The sequence below is a fragment of the Lutjanus erythropterus genome, chromosome 11, assembly GCF_056507025.1.
Source record: "Lutjanus erythropterus isolate fLutEry1 chromosome 11, fLutEry1.hap2, whole genome shotgun sequence".
NCBI lineage: Eukaryota > Metazoa > Chordata > Actinopteri > Lutjaniformes > Lutjanidae > Lutjanus > Lutjanus erythropterus.
Window position 1 is genome coordinate 28,503,884 of NC_139327.1, and position 18,792 is coordinate 28,522,675.

At 38.3% G+C, this 18,792-nt stretch overlaps 1 protein-coding gene across 1 annotated transcript in view; it reads right to left on the reverse strand.

The window, feature by feature from the left end:
* Nucleotides 1-18,710, reverse strand: part of lars1b (leucyl-tRNA synthetase 1b) — a 33,603-nt gene extending 14,893 nt beyond the window's left edge. Inside the window, exons 1-22 of the mRNA XM_084729874.1 lie at nucleotides 18,554-18,710; nucleotides 18,035-18,156; nucleotides 17,168-17,255; nucleotides 16,976-17,056; nucleotides 16,533-16,670; nucleotides 16,215-16,376; nucleotides 15,848-15,960; nucleotides 15,050-15,113; nucleotides 14,103-14,191; nucleotides 13,710-13,935; nucleotides 12,734-12,821; nucleotides 11,657-11,733; nucleotides 11,358-11,411; nucleotides 11,112-11,252; nucleotides 10,508-10,585; nucleotides 9,723-9,808; nucleotides 9,365-9,430; nucleotides 9,028-9,110; nucleotides 6,573-6,711; nucleotides 5,691-5,903; nucleotides 2,327-2,384; nucleotides 1,400-1,463 (exon numbers count right to left, since the gene is read on the reverse strand). Of these exons, the coding sequence (XP_084586000.1) occupies nucleotides 1,400-1,463; nucleotides 2,327-2,384; nucleotides 5,691-5,903; nucleotides 6,573-6,711; nucleotides 9,028-9,110; nucleotides 9,365-9,430; nucleotides 9,723-9,808; nucleotides 10,508-10,585; nucleotides 11,112-11,252; nucleotides 11,358-11,411; nucleotides 11,657-11,733; nucleotides 12,734-12,821; nucleotides 13,710-13,935; nucleotides 14,103-14,191; nucleotides 15,050-15,113; nucleotides 15,848-15,960; nucleotides 16,215-16,376; nucleotides 16,533-16,670; nucleotides 16,976-17,056; nucleotides 17,168-17,255; nucleotides 18,035-18,156; nucleotides 18,554-18,559 (2,236 nt within the window). The 5' untranslated portion in view covers nucleotides 18,560-18,710. The remainder of the gene's footprint in view (nucleotides 1-1,399; nucleotides 1,464-2,326; nucleotides 2,385-5,690; nucleotides 5,904-6,572; nucleotides 6,712-9,027; nucleotides 9,111-9,364; nucleotides 9,431-9,722; nucleotides 9,809-10,507; nucleotides 10,586-11,111; nucleotides 11,253-11,357; nucleotides 11,412-11,656; nucleotides 11,734-12,733; nucleotides 12,822-13,709; nucleotides 13,936-14,102; nucleotides 14,192-15,049; nucleotides 15,114-15,847; nucleotides 15,961-16,214; nucleotides 16,377-16,532; nucleotides 16,671-16,975; nucleotides 17,057-17,167; nucleotides 17,256-18,034; nucleotides 18,157-18,553) is intronic.
* Nucleotides 18,711-18,792: the final 82 nt, after the last annotated feature.

The window sequence follows — 18,792 nt, forward strand, 5'->3', positions numbered from 1 at the left end:
GAAAATAACTGTAGAACAACAATAATAGTAGTTGACAACTAATTGATTAATTGAACAAGATTTGCAACTCTAGCTTTAAGTTGTTGTTAAAGTTTCAGAACCTCAATGACGCCTCAATTCTCAACACTTTATAATTTGCCTGAATTAAATATCCAACTGTATGGGCCACCTTAACTGTACGTTGTATATGCAAAGACTGAACATATCACTTATTTTCTCCCCTGCAAAACACTTCTCGACAACCAGCTGAAGTTCAGAGGCTTTGTGGAAAATTCCTCAGTCTGAAAGAAACTTCAAATACCCAGCAGACATCACTCCAAGCTCTTAGACAGGAAGTCAACTTAATACGTCTATCTGCTGTCAGACTTAAGGTTCTTTACTTCTGTGGCAGGACGGCTTCCAGAGAGACACAACAGACACGTCTATCTATTATTCAGCTCATTCAAACATAAAAAAAAAGGAGGCAGAAACGACAAACAAAAATCAAAATAACAAAAAGGATGGAGCGACTATTCCTGAGGTTTACTGAGGACAGGAGGGATATCATGGTTAATCTATATCCCTACCAGGTATAGATAAAAAAAAAAATCACATAATCGTCATCAATCAGTCATAGCTAGAAAACACAAAGAGAAAACCAAATAATCACGTGGAGATGAACAACATAAGACACCAAAATGCATTATGATTATTAATTACTCCAACCGGTGCCCATCAAATGTGAAGCTTTTGTTTGAAATTACGTTTTCAGAGCCAACTGTAAATCAAGTCTTATTCTTGGTCTCACAACAGCAAAAAAATCTTGTCCTCCTCTCATGTTCCTATAAATATTTAATTTCAGAGGCTACACTTTCCTCCTTCCCTCTGTGTCTCGCTGTCCCGTTGAGAGACCAACAGGAGGTACTGCAAATAACATGATAATTCATGATTGATTAGAACATTTCAAATGCAGTAATATCATAAAGCTGCTGGACATCAATTAGTTGCTTCTGGTGGAGAGGATCTTGTTGAATATACATTGCCTTATTTGTTACCCTTTGATTAAAGCATACATTATAAATTATTAAAGAGAAACTCATTACTTACAGTGCAGTATAAGGGATGTGATATACACAATAGCTCATAGCATCCAATATCAACACTTCAGCTAGCTTATGAAGACGGGGCGTTTTCTAATTATCTTCACTGCTGGATAAAAGATGCTTATAGTATAATCAAGTGTAATGGCCCGTGCGCTATGAGAGCGCACTGTAATCTCCTCTGGATGTACACCTGATGTGTTTTCCTCCAGCGTTTCAATGAAACATGACAGAGATATTGAAAGAAAACCAGAAGAGAGGAGTAAAAGATAAGAAGCACAACACAGGAGGGTGATAAATCAAGTGGAAGCGGAGTGTACCGTCTGCTGAGAACTTGTCGATGGCTTGGGTGAGAGTGAGGAAGTTTCCAGTTGATTTGGACATCTGGTGAATAGAAAAACAGATGTTAGCAGCCAGAATCTTTCAAGTGCGCCCGCCCACACAAGTCCCTTACAAAGCTGAGTGGAATACAACCATCGTGTCACAGACTGTCTGTGTTTGCAGTAATTAAAATTCTTAACAGCATCAAACACTAGTTAATTACTGGCACATAAGAGAAGTAGTTTTTAAACACAAAAGGTTTGCTGCAAAATATGACAATATTGTCACATTATGATTTGATGTCAGTAGTCAAACAACTGCAGACTACATCAGATGTGATCACACCTTTTCTTCTGAGATTATAACCTCCACTGTTTGATAGATAGCTTATTTTAGGCATTTAATACACAGTCTGTGGTTGTAGCGAGTAGTTTCCCCCCGCCCCCTCCTCCTCCTCAACTCAAGGATGCGCAGGCAGGTTCACTGCAGTGCAAAATGAGCACAGCATCATAAATTGATAATAACAAGCGAATATGAGACCTACACTGTAAGTGGATCAGCTGTTTATAACTGTCAGTTGTCTGTCAATGTAAAGCTAAGCCTGTTATTCTGAAAAAAAAAAGTACAAAAACATCTGCTCCCTCTAAAAGATTATTAATGATATCTTCTGACTCATAAACAGACACTTAATCATTAAGCATTCAACATTAACTTGTATCCTAATTAACATGAAACAAGCAAACAATAACACATGTTCTGGACAAGAACTGAAATTTCAAAGCAGGAGACCACGGCTGCGGTGTTGCTGTCAGAGTATTTCAACTTTGCACGTTTCCTTGATCTCTGATTTCTTACGGGAAATATATTACAGATTTCTCATTTCTCATATAACGATTACTATTTCCCACTATTAAGATTTTACGCACCTTTTCAGAGTTGAGGAGCAGATGTCCGTTGGCTCGCACTGCTTGTGGCCACTTCCCACTGTGGACAAGAGACGGTGTTCACATTCGTGTCATCTTCACCTTCACCATCAGTATGATCAGTACAATTTTTATCAATCATTAACAATTATAAGGAAAGCAATAAATAAAAAAAAAATTATCCAGGTTGATTTTTTGTAAAATATAGGTCAGCATGATAGCATCATCAAACTGTTGTTGGTTTATTTTCCCTGCTTAGATGATATTCTTTATCACCTACAGACATAAATCTGGAGGACTGTATGTTCAAAGGAACTCTTGTAGTTGCTGTGATTAACAATTTTTTAAAAAACCTTGAAAAACGTATATAAAACCTATATATAACCTATACTGACTGCTGACTCTTCACTCATCTTAACTGTGACGTGGGACTGCAAGCTGCAAGCAACTGCTAGGCTAAAACAAGGCTTACCCATTGGTAGTGTTGGGGAGTGACTACTTACAAATAATTACATTTCAAAATACACGTATTTGTAATCTGTTATAGTTAAAGTATGTAATTAAATGACAGTTACAGTAAAATGTTGGTGATTACATAGAGGTGACATCCTAATATTCTTTTTTGATTTGCCTGGCGGAGAACCTTAATACCCTCATCCAATGTTGCTGCTCGTCACTTTTTAAAACCTAATTTAACACTTTTTATGACCCCTTAAATCTAATTCCCTTTCAAGGGCAGCAGAGGGAATGCACATTATTCAGTCATGTGTTAAAACCATTGTCATAATATTAGTGAGGAGATTTTCACATTAGTGATATGTGCTCTGTCTCCATTTAACAAACGTTTGCAAAACCGCATATAAACCAGTCAAATAAATGATAAATGCAGTGAACTGTGTTTCAATATTATACTTTGCAGTTAGAGCTGCAAAGTTTTGTTGGTTAATCGATTAGCTGTCAACTATTAAATTAATCACTCACTATTCTGATTCTCATTATCAATATTTTAATAAATTGTTTTGAGCTATTCTTTGAAGACATTTTCCAGCTTCTCAAATATGAATACTTTCTGGTTTCTTTACTGCTCTGACAATAAACTGAATAATCTCCAGGTTGTGGACAGCTGTGGATGTCACCTTGTGGTTTGAGAAACACCCACCAAGATTTGTCACAACTTTCTGACATTTTACAGACCGAACAACTAATTGAGAAAATAATCAACACATGAATCAAACCAAAAATAGAAATTAGCTGCAGCCTTATTTACACTAGATGAGACTCTTCACGAGTAAACATGAAATTTGAATTTATGTTGCTTTCTGAAAGTCTGTGGAATATTCATTTTGTTTTAGTTTTTTCTACCAATAATTCATTTCATTTTAAAAAAGTTTGAAATCAAATCAAAAGAAAACCTCATTAACTAATTTTACAATATGCTTGAAATCATTAATTTGGACACCAGGATTTTGCTTAACAGTAAAACAATACGATCACCATGATGCAATTCCACCAAAAGACAATAAACAATGCCACTGGACTAAAGAATTTTGCTGGGAAGCTGAAGAGTAAGGCTCAAGAAGCTGTAATTGTGCATGATGTAAGGATAAGTCAACATTGTTCATTTCCTTGCACAGCCAGCATTTGAACCGACATTTAATCACCAAGGCACACGCTGCAGCAAAAAAACACTAATGCCTCAAATACAGATCCATGTTTGTAGAACTGCAGCACCTGATTAATTTCCCTGTCAATTAATCTGCAGATCAAATTCTCAAGTAAGAGCTTAATGCACAAAACGTCAAAAGATTTTCAAACATGTCCTATCACAGCTTCTTAGAGACCAGGATAACATCTTCAAATTACTTGTTTTGTCTGACCAACCTGTGTGAACCACGAGGAAAGCTGCTCTCAGTGGGAATCGGCCCCAGAGGCTCTGATTATGAGAAAGCAGTGTTAAGCACTGAGCCAGCACGTCTCAGAGGAAAATCCTACACAAGTTCACATTCTCTTGAGGAGAAGTTTAATTGCTGAAATGCTAAAGCTTGCAGCTCCAAGAGTTTTTAGCATATTAGTGGAAGCAGATGTAGCAGGGCATGAGGATGAATTGGTTTGGTCACACAGTGTTAAAATTAAGTGGGAATCAGCAATAAACTGTGATGGTAATATAAACAGCAAAACACAATGATTCACTTTTGTAAATTTCTTAACTATCTGCATATGTGGAAAGCTTCCAACTTTACATTGGCAGTGAATGGAGGAGTGACAAATCTACAATAACAATCAATTAAGGCCACATTTTCTTGAGGAGAAAATTGGCCCAAACTGAAGCTTTAAGATTTTTACATTACAGGCAGCAGGAGAAGCCGAGTGTGATGATATTGATTACATTTATACTAAGAAAGAAAATGTAAGTTGAAGAAAGAGGAAGGTGGAGAAGGAGTCAGCCTTTAGTTTATATGGCAGTGAATGAGTGCTCCACCTATCAATTCAAGTTTACATTTAAAGAGAAATGAGGCTTATGGGTACATTTTAAGGTCTATAGTGTATGTGCCTGAGGAGTGAAAGCTGTGGGACTCTGTGGGAGCAGTTTAAATTTTATTTTTCTAGTCAGTAAAACACACTGCTCCGCACTCTAGCCGATCATGTGATCCTAAAGTCTCAGAACATCTGTAAAAGCAGTCACTTTTGACTTAAATTGCTCTAAAACTATAAAAGCTATCACAACAGAGTACAACTTTTGAAGTTCAAAGGCTTGCAAACATTTTAAAGTTTGAACAGCAGCTGAAGCCCAACGAATGTCAGAGCAATTATTGATCAATGTGAGCGGGTTTGAACAGAATCAAGTGATCCCTCTCATCGATTTTCCATTATAAAATCATAATTTTCAAAACATAAACACTAGGGATGCACCGATTGACCGGTCAGAGACTGGAACTGGCTTTCTGTCATTCACAAGGAAGCATCTTAGGCAACTAGAACTGGCAAATCACAGCACAGTAGGACGGGACTAGACAGAACAGTCTTGGAAAAAAAATAACACGTCCAAGCCAAGAGTTCAGCCCATAACTGCCATGAGATATTATGTGTTAATTAGTGAGCTTTAGAAGAGCTGGTAGGTGGATTTTGTTATCGGTGCACAGAGCCAAGCTCCTTGTTTTTCCCCTGTTTGCAGCCTTTGTTCTAAGCTAAGCTAGCTGTGCAGAATATTTTTTCATTTGCTATACAAACATTAAAGGTGCAGTAAGTGGTTCTGGAGACAGACAGTTGATTGTTGAGACTTAAGCATCAAACTTCTAGAGAACAGCTATGTGGACCCCAATTTAGAGAAAAAAAGCACAGACATAAAGAGGCAAAGAGGCAAACTCACCTGTCTTTGGGCCACATGGCCACATGGTTGTAGAGGTAGTAAGACAGGTGGTTGGGCACCAGGTCCTTGCCAGACACACGGACGTCCACAGGGTACCAGTACTCAAACTCCCTCCTCAGCTTCTGCAGATGCTCTTTGGGGATGTCAGTCTTGGGGAAAGGAGACGTCTTAAAGAAGATAAAGTCCCAAACCTCTCTGGTCATCTGCTCCGGCCTGTGAGAAAGAAATAAAAGAGACAAAAAACAAGAACAGTCAAGAGTGGAAGGAGGGACGTAATGGGTTGAATCAAGGGGAAAATAAATAATTAAATGCTTATGTGTGACAGTCAGTCACCACTCTTTTCCCTTTCATATTACTGCTTAGGAACAGACTTGATGTTACTTAAATCAACATTGATTTTTTAAAAACTGTTTCCAAAAGGCAGCATTTGTCACTGAACGGACACTTTTATCAATTTATTTCATTTCATGGATGAATAATGAGCAACAAACTGACTTCTAGGAAAAAACTGTCTGAAAATCAACACCTATCATTTAAAATGATTAAATTTAGTTATTAGATCGTGTTTAAGGTGAATATGAACAAGCAGACACCTGAAAGTAAAAACAACAACCCTTTTATTTATTTTATCTTATGGATGAATAATGAGCAACAAATCGACTTCTTCAAAAGAGACAGTCTGAAAATCAAGACCTGTCATTTGAAATGATTAAATTTAGTTATTAAATTGCATAGTTTCTCCCTCAGGTGAAGCTCATCTTTAGTTATTTGAAGGCAAAAAGAGAAGGACAAGAGAAGGAGAGGCAGCAAGGGCTTAATCCTCATTTATTCTAGTGTGCAGTTGTGTGTGTTTGTGTGTATGTGTGTGTGTTGCATCCATACTTGATGCCCAGTGGTGAGCCTCCCTGCCCGTTGAGCACACCTCCCTGGAGGAGGTGGGCTACAGTGTAGTAAGCCATGTAGATGGTGGAGTCCGATAGTGACTCAATCAGCCACTGCTCGTCCCAAGGCAGCCGCGTTCCTATGGTAACCAGGAGGCGTACGCGCACGCACAGAGACACACACATTAACCACAAATCCAGAGAAAGACACACACACATCCATGAGAGAGAGACACAAAATTGTTATTTGGAGAAAGACAATTGTTGTCTCGTCTGTGCTGACACAATCTTTTGTTGCATTTGCCATCTTGTCAAGCTGGTTACATTCTGAAGCCAAGAAAAACACTAACACAATGGAATAAGTCCTGGGCTTTATTATGTAATCCCTGGCAAAACAAGCTGAGATGTAAAAGTTTATTGTCAAATAAACTAAACTCAACCAAACCACAAGTGGCTGACCTGCTGCTTTGACAGACACCAGAAACAGACACTCACTTTTTTTCTCTCTAATTTCCCAATTTTCCACAGATTTAAATTTTTAGGGTAAAGAGTGTGTGTGCAGAGTTATGAAATACATATCACTCAATCAGCCTCAAAGGCGCTAAGCTCATGCTTCTGTGTTCCCAGTAAGAGATGACTGAGGTTTTTTTTTTTTTTTACCAGCTTTTGGTGGTTAAAAAACCCAAATTACTGCAAGCTTGAGCAGTGATTAATTTTCATAAGCAGTAGCAACATAAATTTGAGACTGGAGCGAAATTAATTATGAAATGTTGATATAATCAAATGGAAAAAAATAAATGCAGCTACTTTTGCACACCATATTTTTTCCATTTGTTTGGATTTAAGAAAGACAAGACATAATGCATATCACATAATTGATATAAATCATTAATCATACACATAATCATTTCGATTTTTCTTTTCATTAGTTACCCATTTGTAAGTCTCTGTAAGAAAAGACAGAATGTGCGTGTGATATTTCTGTGATCACATTAAGTAACTAACCTAACTCCGCCCACTGCATCATTTTAAAAAATGCCAAAAAGAGGGCCATATGTTGAGGAGTGTGGCACACTGGGGCTGCACAGGACAGCCACTGAAGAGGAAGTCATCAGAACTAACCAACCATGAGCCCGACTCCATGTCGGCGGCGAAACACTGGAAACACAGGAGTCCGCTGGAGCTTTGAGAGCCATTAGAAACACATTTGTGGTCCTTTCTGAAAAAGTCTGTGTTGTAGCTAGTCAAGCTAAAGCTAGGCGCTGGGAGAGGCTGCAGGTTAGCTTCTCTCTCTGCTGTCTGCGTATGTGTGTGTTTGAGGGGGATTGTCATTACACTGTCACCGTGCTGTTGCAGTCTAGTGGAGCGTCTCCCGCCATCAAAATGTAAAAACACTGAATGGAGGGTTTGCAAAAAGTAGTGTCAACAGTTTCTAATTGTATTGATACTATAAATCTTATTTGAATTACTGAAGGGATCTTTTTCAATTTTATGTTTTTTTTTTCTTTTATCTTTGAGTTTCTATTTTATCTACTTTTTAAATTCAATTTATTTATTAACTTTTTTTTGGAGTTATATTGTAATGTCTTCATATTGTTGCGAGTGTTATGTTTCTTATTTTGTCTGCATTAATTAAATAAAAAAAATATAATAATACTGTAAACTCCTGTGAATGATGACTTGTGATCAGCATACATACATTTGAAAATGACTCCCACTCATGAGTGGGGGCTGGGGTAGCTCCCAACTCTGATTAGAGGGCGCTAACCTGATTTTTTTTATGAATCTCATGAGGCAGAGTCTCCCTCAACAGTCGACTCCATCACAGTACTGGCCTCTTAAGGCTCGGGGTGATTTTAAAACAGTGGGTAGAGTTTCAGCCATTTTCAAACTATGAAATGCCAATTTGTATAAGCTTATCAAGAAATGTCTAAATAAACACCAGCACTAAAGTGTTTCATCACAATGCAGTAATTTAATTTAGTGTGCAGTATCTCTTTGATCAAAATACAAATTTCAGTTGCATCTTCTCATTTGAGCTATGTTATATTTCCACAAGTGAGACAGAAGTGGAATTAATCTGGACCCTTACAGTAAAAACTTTGTGCTTCACATTCTGAAAATGTGTGTGGGGAGATTTTGACAGTAGGAGTCCACAGTCTAACGGGCCTCGGCTGCACTGCACTGGCCTGTACAGTATGCCAGCTGGCCTTCAGTTTGCATCTATTCCTGTATGAACAGAAAGGCTGACTGTTGCTGAGTGCTTTATCAGCAGTCCTCTGTCTCCATCTATGGACCAGAAACATCACTCATACTCGAGTTCACAAAATCTTTTACTACTGTTTGTCTTTAGCTGGGTGGCACATGTTAATCTCAAGACAAGAAACAATATTACTTTTAAATGGTGCAGCACAGTCACTCACTCACACACACAAACCATAAAAGGAAACGCTCACCAAGTCCGTAGGTACGAGAGCAGGCATGCTCCTGTAGCCAGGCCAAAGTTGCCTCAAAGTTTCTTCTGGTCTCTTCACAAAATCTGTGAAGTGTTGCGCATAAAAGAGAACATAAAAATCACAGGATGTTGATGCAGTTAGTTATCTTTTTAGACGTCCGCATGATGAGATTTGTTTTCAATTTTCAACATGATTTTTACAGGCACTGAACTTATTAAATATATTTTCAACACCATACTAGATTGTCTAGAGCTTCATGGGAACCCCAAGGCAAACACTGCACAAAGAAAAACATGACAGGGCAGGAAATTTGGTACGTCAGAGGTCGATATCTTACGTCTCCAAAGACTTGAGGGATTCATTGGCCTGCTGCTTCCACTCTGCATCTCCATAGTCCAAATACCTGAAAGACACATAACATTAGCATACAGCTAATCAAAAAAGCCTGCAAATGGTATGAGATATTCTATACTTAAAAATAAGACAGAACATCTCAAATCATCTTGGCCATATTCTGGCATAATTTATCAAAAGAACAAAAACTTTTGAACTCATTTGACTCAAAAGATACCTCACGAGAAAAGCATGCAGCCTCAGATCCACTCAGGGCAAATCATTTCTTCTTATTACTAACAAACACACTTTAGCTTTTATAGTCTAAAGATTGCTGAGATCAGAATTCACATGGCACTCACCACTGATCGCAGAGAGCCACCACACACTCATCAGCTGAACGTGACATGACCTGTTTTTCTGGCTCCATGTAGATCATGGCTTCGCCCTGTGGTAGATCAGTACAGGGCAAACATCATTATAGATACAAAGTGAACATGTATCATACATGGTATGGTAGGAACTATTAGAACAGTGCACAGGCCTCCAAGATGTCTTTGCATTAAGCCCCTTTCACACTAGACACAAAACCTACTAACACCAACTAACATCTGGCTTTTATCTTCAATGGGAATGGGTACAAATAGCATTCAACTCTGCAGGAGTCAGAGGTATTTCTTGGCTTCAGCTCCGATTGGAAGAGATGGAATCATGATGTCTGAATGAGTGTCTGAATGGTGGATACACATTTTATTTCCTATATATTCTACACAATAAAAGTCGTCTGTTTGTTATCTAAAAGCTTTTAATATAAAGAGGCAAAAACAGGAAACGATGGGTTTTCATCAACAGTAACTTTACATTGTACGACTGTGAGTGAATAGAAACCAACAAAATAAAGCAGATATCTGAAAGTAAAACCAGTGACACAGAAGAGAAACTAATTTTCAGAACACAGAGATTCAGTTAGAAGCTTCAAAGCACTGAGAGCTGAACAGACACTTTTAAAAATGTCTTTTTCTCTGCCCACCTGCAAAGAAATGAGTCTTGACAGACAGGCAAACTCGTTCACCGGCAATGGCTAAAAACATGCATATACCTGGTAACTTTGCTGTAAAACCAGTGCTAGAAACAAAGACCGTCTTACCCTCTCAACCATCATCTTTTGGATGGGTTTTTTGACATCCTGGACCTTCTGCCCCTTGTAGCCATCAACCAGCATGATCTGACAAAGGAAGAAACATTTCATACATACTGATGCATTTCTTTCACTACTCTGGCAGTTCAGTCAACAAGAAGTGGGCCACGTCTCTGCAGTGCACTCTTCAATAGCAAATGATCAGAAACTGTTCAGTGAGAAGACAAGTTCTCAGAGTACGCATATGAATTGTGTGCTGCTGTACAGTCCCTTGCAAATCATGGCATGCATCATTTGAATGAATTTGAAAATTTTAACATCACTAATGTTATTATGTGACAGGAATAAACATGGGGCTGAGCTAAAACTGAAAAATGCAGCACAGTCTTTCAGTAGTAGACAGCACCAAAATGTCCGAGGGCAACAAGCAGCCAATAGCCCATTAATGAATAATTTAGTCAAACCCTAAGATGTAAATCACTTGATTTGTGTCTGGGAGATAAATCTTATAAGCTTCAAACCCAAAGTCAAACCCACAGGGGGGTTGTAGAGGGCTTGCGTTTTGCTGACCTATGTAGCTGTTTTTGACTCATTAGCCATTAAGTCGACTCACCCCTTCGTAAAATCCCTTCAGGTAGACTTTCTCTTTGGCCTCAGCCAGCTTCTCCTTGTCGTTCTGGCTCTGGATCTTTAGTTCATCGCACACCAGAGGAGCAGATAGGTTCCCGTAGCCTGGTATCTCAATAATAGGGACCTGACATGTGCACATACATATACAAACACACACATTAAGGCTGCGTTTTGAATTGGATCACTGCAACCTGACTGAAATCAAGCAGACGTCGGCACATCGGCTTACCGGCTCAAAAGGCAACACCATCTTGTCCTCAATTCCGTACTTCTCCCGCAGAGCCTTTTGGAAATGCAAGCACAAAAAAGCGCAACACTATTAAAATGCAAAATGTAGTGCATGCAGAAACAATAGATGTGTCTTAAAATGGTCACATTTTTTTCCTTAAAGTTGAATTAACAAATCATTTTCGATTTATTAAAGACGGTTATTATAAAGCATTTACATTTGCTGCAGCTGACTTCATCTGAGGTATACAGGCTGCCTGACTGGCAGCATAGTTTTGTAGAAATTCAGTTAAAGGTCACCTGTTTTTTCTTGATGTCTCTGAGAGCAGCGATGTCATCGGGAGCATCAGAAGGTACACTGGTAACGACCCCCGTACCTGAGCAAAACACAGACACGGCAAAAGGCCAACACATATAATGCATTTATGCAAATCAAGTAGTATGTTTCTCAGTTATACACATTCAAAGCTGTTAAATGTCAAATGCCACCAGGTTTGTTTCAACTGCTGAGCAGCTACAGTGGAGTGACTAACTAACTGTGAAGAGGTGAAGAACAAATAAAATCTGGTTACTGATAAATGTGACAGGTCGTCCCAGATTCACATTCACTCATTTCTTTCCATTAGCCCTTCAAACAGGATGACACACTGGGCACTGGAGATTCGTTCTTATTGAAATTCTGACATTTCAACTTAGTCATTCAGAAAATCCAATTAACATAAACTCATCAACAGGACACACGAAAACAAACAGACAAACTACACCCCTGGAGCACCACAGACCAGTAAAATAGATAGTACTGACTTCTAACAGAGCGGAGGCTCCCTGAGCGCAATTAGATCCATTTTATATGTTTACAAATGTCCACCCTCAGGGCATAAAAAACACCCATTACTTCTCTCCTTTGACTTCACAATACAGCTTTTCATAAATTATAAGGTGACTTTGGCCCTCTATTTTGAGACTCCCTTGTAGTTTTCAATAAGCTGCTCCAAGAATATCTAAAATGAGGAGGAATAAGCGATAGAGCTCGGTGCAGATTTTCAGCAGAAAGTAATACCTAAAGCAACATGAGCTGGAATACATTATCTTTATTTGAAACACAGACAGATAGAAATACATTAACACATCTCAAGTAGCTTATGTCGAACTATTCACCAGCTGTCAGATGCATTTCAAGCACATAAAAAACAGAAAGTAAGGTGCCTCTACTCGAGGGTATTCTGACTGCTGTGGGCAACGCTGACAAAGATGCCTTTCAACAGCTACAACACTTTAACCAAGGTGGCAAAATCTCTGCCTTGAAAAAGTCAAACAACATAACCTCTCTGAATAACTGTATCTCTCTGCTATTGTTCCTAACTTTTTGACTCATACCTTTGTCCTCCTTAATGGTGAGCATGGGCAGAGCATAGATGATCTTATAGGAGGTCAGAGGAGCACTCAGGGCACAGCCAAGGATGTCCTAGAAAGACATAATAAAAAATTTGCAAAGCAGAGAGTAGAGCATGAGAACCTTTTTTGCAGGTTGTTTGTGCAGAAAGTCATGACACCTTGTCCCTTCAACATCTTCAGTGGCTGATTTTACAGTAGTCAGGGTTTCTAAACCTTTTCCCAAGTCAAATTCAAGCACTTTCCAAGACTTTTCACCATAAAGCTGTGGTAAATTACATGTTAATATACATCCAAATGATTGTTTCACTTCTCTGTCACATTAAATCAGATGTTATTGTGCTATAAAAATCTAAATTAGGTTCCATGATAACATTCTGCAGAAGAGTAACGAATTAAAGGAAAACACACCAAAGTTTCATGTTACAAAATGTGTCATCTGTCTGAAAGGAGTCTTGGCATCCTAACCTGGATGAACCAATATCCAACTTATTTTACTTCTTTACCTTAAAAGCCAAGTATTCAGCCAGGTAGCGATTTACTACGAATGTAATGCAAATGCATTTTCAAGCAGTTTCAAACACTTTATCCAAAAACTGAAGCACTTTTCAGGACCTGCACAAAACCTGAGCAATGATCTTGACAGTCAGTTACCAGGACCCACAGACGGTCATTTGTCCCAGCAGATAATGTGAGTAGGTCCCCAATAAATTTGTGTTTTTCACCTTTACACTCATGTTTGTTTGGATTATTAGTCGAAAATCTTGACTGGTGGATTGGTCTGGATGTGTCAGTAGTGAGTTTACCGTGTCCTTTGGTCTTAACCAAACAACACCACTGTTACTGCTTGATTGTTATTAAATCATATCAGATATCAGTGTTTGTGTTACACCATTACTTTGAATTAAATAAAATCCTACTTTACTTGCAGCTGGAGGCCAGAAGCACACATAGTTATTACCTGTCCCAGTATTTCCATGATCACTGGCACCACTCCATTCTCTTTGGTGAAGCCCTGGTACGACATGTTCCTGGCAGACCTGCTGGTGCAGATGAAGACGTCTCCGCTGGTCGTCTCGAAGGCAACGTACTTCATGTCGGGCCTCACCCAGCAGTTGGTCTGACCGAACATGGTCTCTGGTCTCAGAGTGGCAGCCACCAGGAAGATGTTTTTGCCTTTCATGCCGCTGTGAGGAAGATGGTAGTAGCACTTTACTTCTATCTCACAGTGAGAGTTAGCGGCACTGTGTTTATCAAGATGAGAATTATACTTAAGTGTGTGTAAAACTTGTCTGTGGTGTTGCTTCCATCCTAAAAAGCATTGTTGGCAGGACACTGTTTGTAGTTTTACTACCTGCTATAAAAGACTTTGGACTTGAATTTGGCTGTGTACGGTTCAACCATCTTCATCTTGATGAGAGTGTACTCCTGAGGTCCAACTCCCTGCAGGAGAAGAAAAACGTTAGTTGGGAGAAAAAGAACACAATACAGCTCTCAATTCAAAGTAAGAGACAGCTTTAAAGGATTTAGTTGTTATTCCCTATATATTGTAAGATTATGTGTGAATGTCAGAAAACAAACATTTGCTAAAATTCAATATTTGGAAGATCTTGGCCTATTACAGCTACATCGGTAACATATCAAAAAATAAACATAACAAAAACAAATTCATATCAGCACGTATCAAACAACATATGCACAGATATGAAAACTTTTTACAGAACACAATGCAGATTGTTATATTTTTATAGGCAGTTTTTTAAGTATATTTATGCATGATTTTATTCATAGCTACTATTATACTACTAGCTACTATTATTTAAAAAATACTAGTACAGGGTTACTGTTTCAGTGCCATGATGACATTTTGGATAATAAAGATTATCACTAAACCAAAAAAATATCCTGCCTCCTCCTTTGTCACAAGGATCATGGCAAAAAAAAAAATCTGTGGCCAATATGTAATCTTTTTTTTTTTACTCCCTTGTTTCAATACCGGCCCCTACAATCCAGTACTGTTGGGCTATAATCTGGAATTAATTTTCTTCCTCCCCAGTAAAGCAAAAGTGGTAAATCATATAAATAATCAAATAAAATAACTGGTGATCCTATCACCAAGTGTTTTAAATGTGAGGTAGTGTCATAAATCTGCAATACAACAATAATTTTAAAATGAAGTCTGTGACTCAAAATTGTGGCAAAAATGTGAGAACGCAGTCCCATTTAATGTAGGGCTCACAATTGATCATATAATCATATCACAATTTCTCACAACTATTACATTATCCCAGGTAATTGTACCTCTCCTGTCTGCCTGTCATGGTCCATGCAAGGCTGCCCATCCTTGGGGGAGTAGATGGTATACCTGCAGAAGAGTTGGAGAGAGTTACATTATAAGAACGCCCAATGTCAGAACATCAATATAAACTGCCTGAGACTAAAAGGCAAACTTTAACATCAGTTTAAAAAGTCCTAATTTTTAAATATCCACTTTGCTTTTACCCACATGGAAAGACATTACATTGTTACAGGACATCGTTTCAGGCAAGAAACTTCAACTGTTCATGATACCAGCGAAGATGAAGTAGAAAACATTATCATATTACATACTGCAGGGTGCTGCCTACTTTTGTTATTTTTCCTCATATTACTGCAAGGACAGTGCTTCAAAACACATTTATCTTTAGCTGTACAGTTCAGATCAGGAATCTTTTCTCTGGCCAGGATTCCTACAAGTTTTCAGAAACCAAATTCAAACACTTTGCAAGTGGTAACAGTTAATTAATTAATTGGATATTAACTGAGTATTAAATTAATCTCCTGTTTTGATATTTTTTTATGAAAAAAAAATTCTGATGCTCCTTAAATGTAGATATCTTCTGGTTTGTTTATTCTTCTCTGACAGTTAACTGAATATCTTTGAGTTGTGGACCAAACAAGACATTTCAGGGCATCATCATGGGATTTGGGAAACACTGATCAACAGATTAATCGACAATGAAAATAACTGTTACAGGAAAGACTGGAAAACATGTTAATGAGTCATTTTTTCATTGTGCATGACACAATAATAAACAAATCAAATCTAGGCCATCTCACCTTTTGCCAAATTTGATCTTTTTTCTCTCCTTCAGGGTTATGAACTGCCATCTAACAAAGGAGTCATAATAGGGGTTCACATCTGTGGTGATGAAAGAACGTCTCCAGTCCACCTGTGAAGTGATAACATGACACCAGGATTTACACATGATTTACTAAAATTAATAACCAAAAGATGACTGTGGGCCTGTGGTTATTTAGTGTGAAACTCTTGAAGTCCCAAGACATCACAAGAAGGTGCAATAGTTAATTGTATATCATTCACATATATATTTCATTTCATAAAGGGTCACAGACACAGAAACAAAAGTACAGAAACAAAACAAACAAGAGTTGTTTGTTAGAGTAACATTATCATTTTAGTTACCTTGACTCCCATCTTTTTAAGGTCTTTCACAGCCAGAGGAGGGAAATATTCCAGCCAATGATCAGCATTGGCAAACTCGGCAATCTCCTTGTCATTCAGACCCAAAGACCTCATGATGTCCCACTGGAAAGTAGAGGTTCCAGATTTGGCCACTGCTTTGCTCTAACAGAGGAATAAAGAAGAGAGGTGAAAATAAGGCAAATTGAAAAACCTCTTACTCATGCTGAACTACAAGAAAACTTTGAATAATGGGCCCTAGTTGTATTTTTTCATCCAAATTTTTGAAAATGACATCAGTCTGGTTCCTCAGATGCTGACCTTCTTGCCCTTTGCTTTGTCCTTGATGATGATTTCATCAGATGCCTCTGGCTTCTCCTTCTCCTCTTCCTCCTCGTCTGGAAACTGTGGAGGGTTTCCATACAGCTCCATTTCCCTCTTCAGCTTGTCTGCACAGGCCTGATGGACACAATATGGATAGATGAACACCAGAATGAAGGAAAAGGCAGTGTGTGTGTGAGGAGGTTGAAAACAGGGGTGGATTACTAAATGTTTATAAAATAGAGTATCAGTGAAAATTAAGAGGACGACTTGCATGGTGTGTTACTGAATGAAATCACAGGTCAAAAACAACACTGATCTTTGTTACAAGTCAATAACAACAATTATCAAACCTAAAATTACCTACTACATCTTTGTGTTTTTGCAGCAACACACACACAACTTATTTGACAGACTGAAAAAACACATGAAACAACACTTACTTTGATAGGCATTCCTGTGCAGTGCAGCCCAAATGGGAAGAGACATTTCTTTCCTTTCAGAGACTGGAAACCAACAGCAAACTACAAGAAAAAAAGTTGAACAGCAGAAGCTCAGATACCACAGAGCATTGTCGTTGGATATTTGCATCTCAAGTAGCCATAGGTGCAGACTGAAGATGTTAATTTACTTACCTCACACTTTGACAAGCTGAACGTGTGGCCAAGGTGCAATCGGCCATTCATGTAAGGGTAAGGGAAGGTGACAAAGTACTTGTTTTTGCTGGAAGGAAAACAAAGTGGTTAATCAAAATATGTATTTGAGAGCAAAAAGATTTCATATTTGCTATATTTACATCTACAACATTTTCATTGCTTTGCCTTGGGGTCAGACAGCTTTTTCTGAAACTGCAATTCTATGAGCCAATTATCACCCTCTGCAAACCAGCCAGACTCCTTTGGCCAAATCACTAATTTTACCTACAGATCACGATAGTTGCTGGCTGTTTTCCTATCAGAAAAAGCTGTCTGATAGCAAGGTAAACTGAAACTGATTTTTAGGTGGTTAAAATATTTAAAAAGTTTTGCTACTGACCCTGTTCACAGCCATACATAGCTTAGCTCTATACACCACCACTCCTGCTGCCTGCCCACACTGGGGGTGTGCTGAATGCCATCTACTGCAGGTAATGCACCTATCAGTAAGTACCTCATACAATCCAACATAAAAAAACAACTTTGCCTTTAACAGCACCTCATATCTTGAGCTTAGAGCCTCACCCACACTTGCATTGTTTTTTTTTATATATAAATAATTACACACCTACTACTATATATATTAAAAACAGGTGCTCATCATTGCATCAGACAGATATCAGGTGAAGGAAGTACACCTGCAGAAACTGTTCTGACATTCCTGAGTGTAGCAAACTATGTGTTTCTTCACAGACAGTCTAATAACTACATATTGAACGAGTCCTGAGTTACATGTGTTACAGAAAGAGACTCTCTCTTTGGGAGTAGATCATATTAGGGTCCCTCCCGATCATAGCAGATACTCACTTTGTGCATTCCCCAACGGTTGTTGGTGCATCATGCTCAAATGCTTTCTCCTTCTCCCATTTCTCCTGGATCTCTTGCTCAATCTTTTTCAAAAAGTCCAACTTTGCTGTTCCCTTTCGCTCCTGAAACACGATGACAAACAAACTGAAAGCTCATTAGAGGAAATCCAGTTCAATAATAGCTGCAAGTAAAATGAATATTGATTATATCATAACAAAAAACATACTCTAAGGAAAGTGTTAAGTGCCAGATAGTATAACATAATATAATATACTACAATATATTAAGATATAATATAAAATAACAGAAATACACGGGTTTAACAAGTAAACAGCTGTAATCTCTGGTTCAGCTGAGTCAGATTTCTTTCAAGTGTATTTCTTCACCTGGCTCGACAACTAGCTTATGTTAGCTAAGTTAGCTAACAGCTACAGTAAGTTAATGAGATATAACGTATTCACTGCCTCGAATCGATCATTAAACGTTCTAAACTGCATGTAATTTCAGCATTGTACCTACCGTCATTTTGACCCAAAATTACAAGCTATTTCCTATTATGTTGTTAAGACAGAAGAACAGCAGAATAGTTCCCAGTTTGACAAGGGGGACCCACGCCACCGGTGTCTGGCTGATGACACCCACGATCAGCTACCCGCGTGGTTTTCTGGGAAATGTAGTCTGTAGAACTTTTCGGGCGTCGTATGTTTAGATATCTAGCGAACTAGGATCTTGAATCACATAGTAACGGTTTGGTTAAT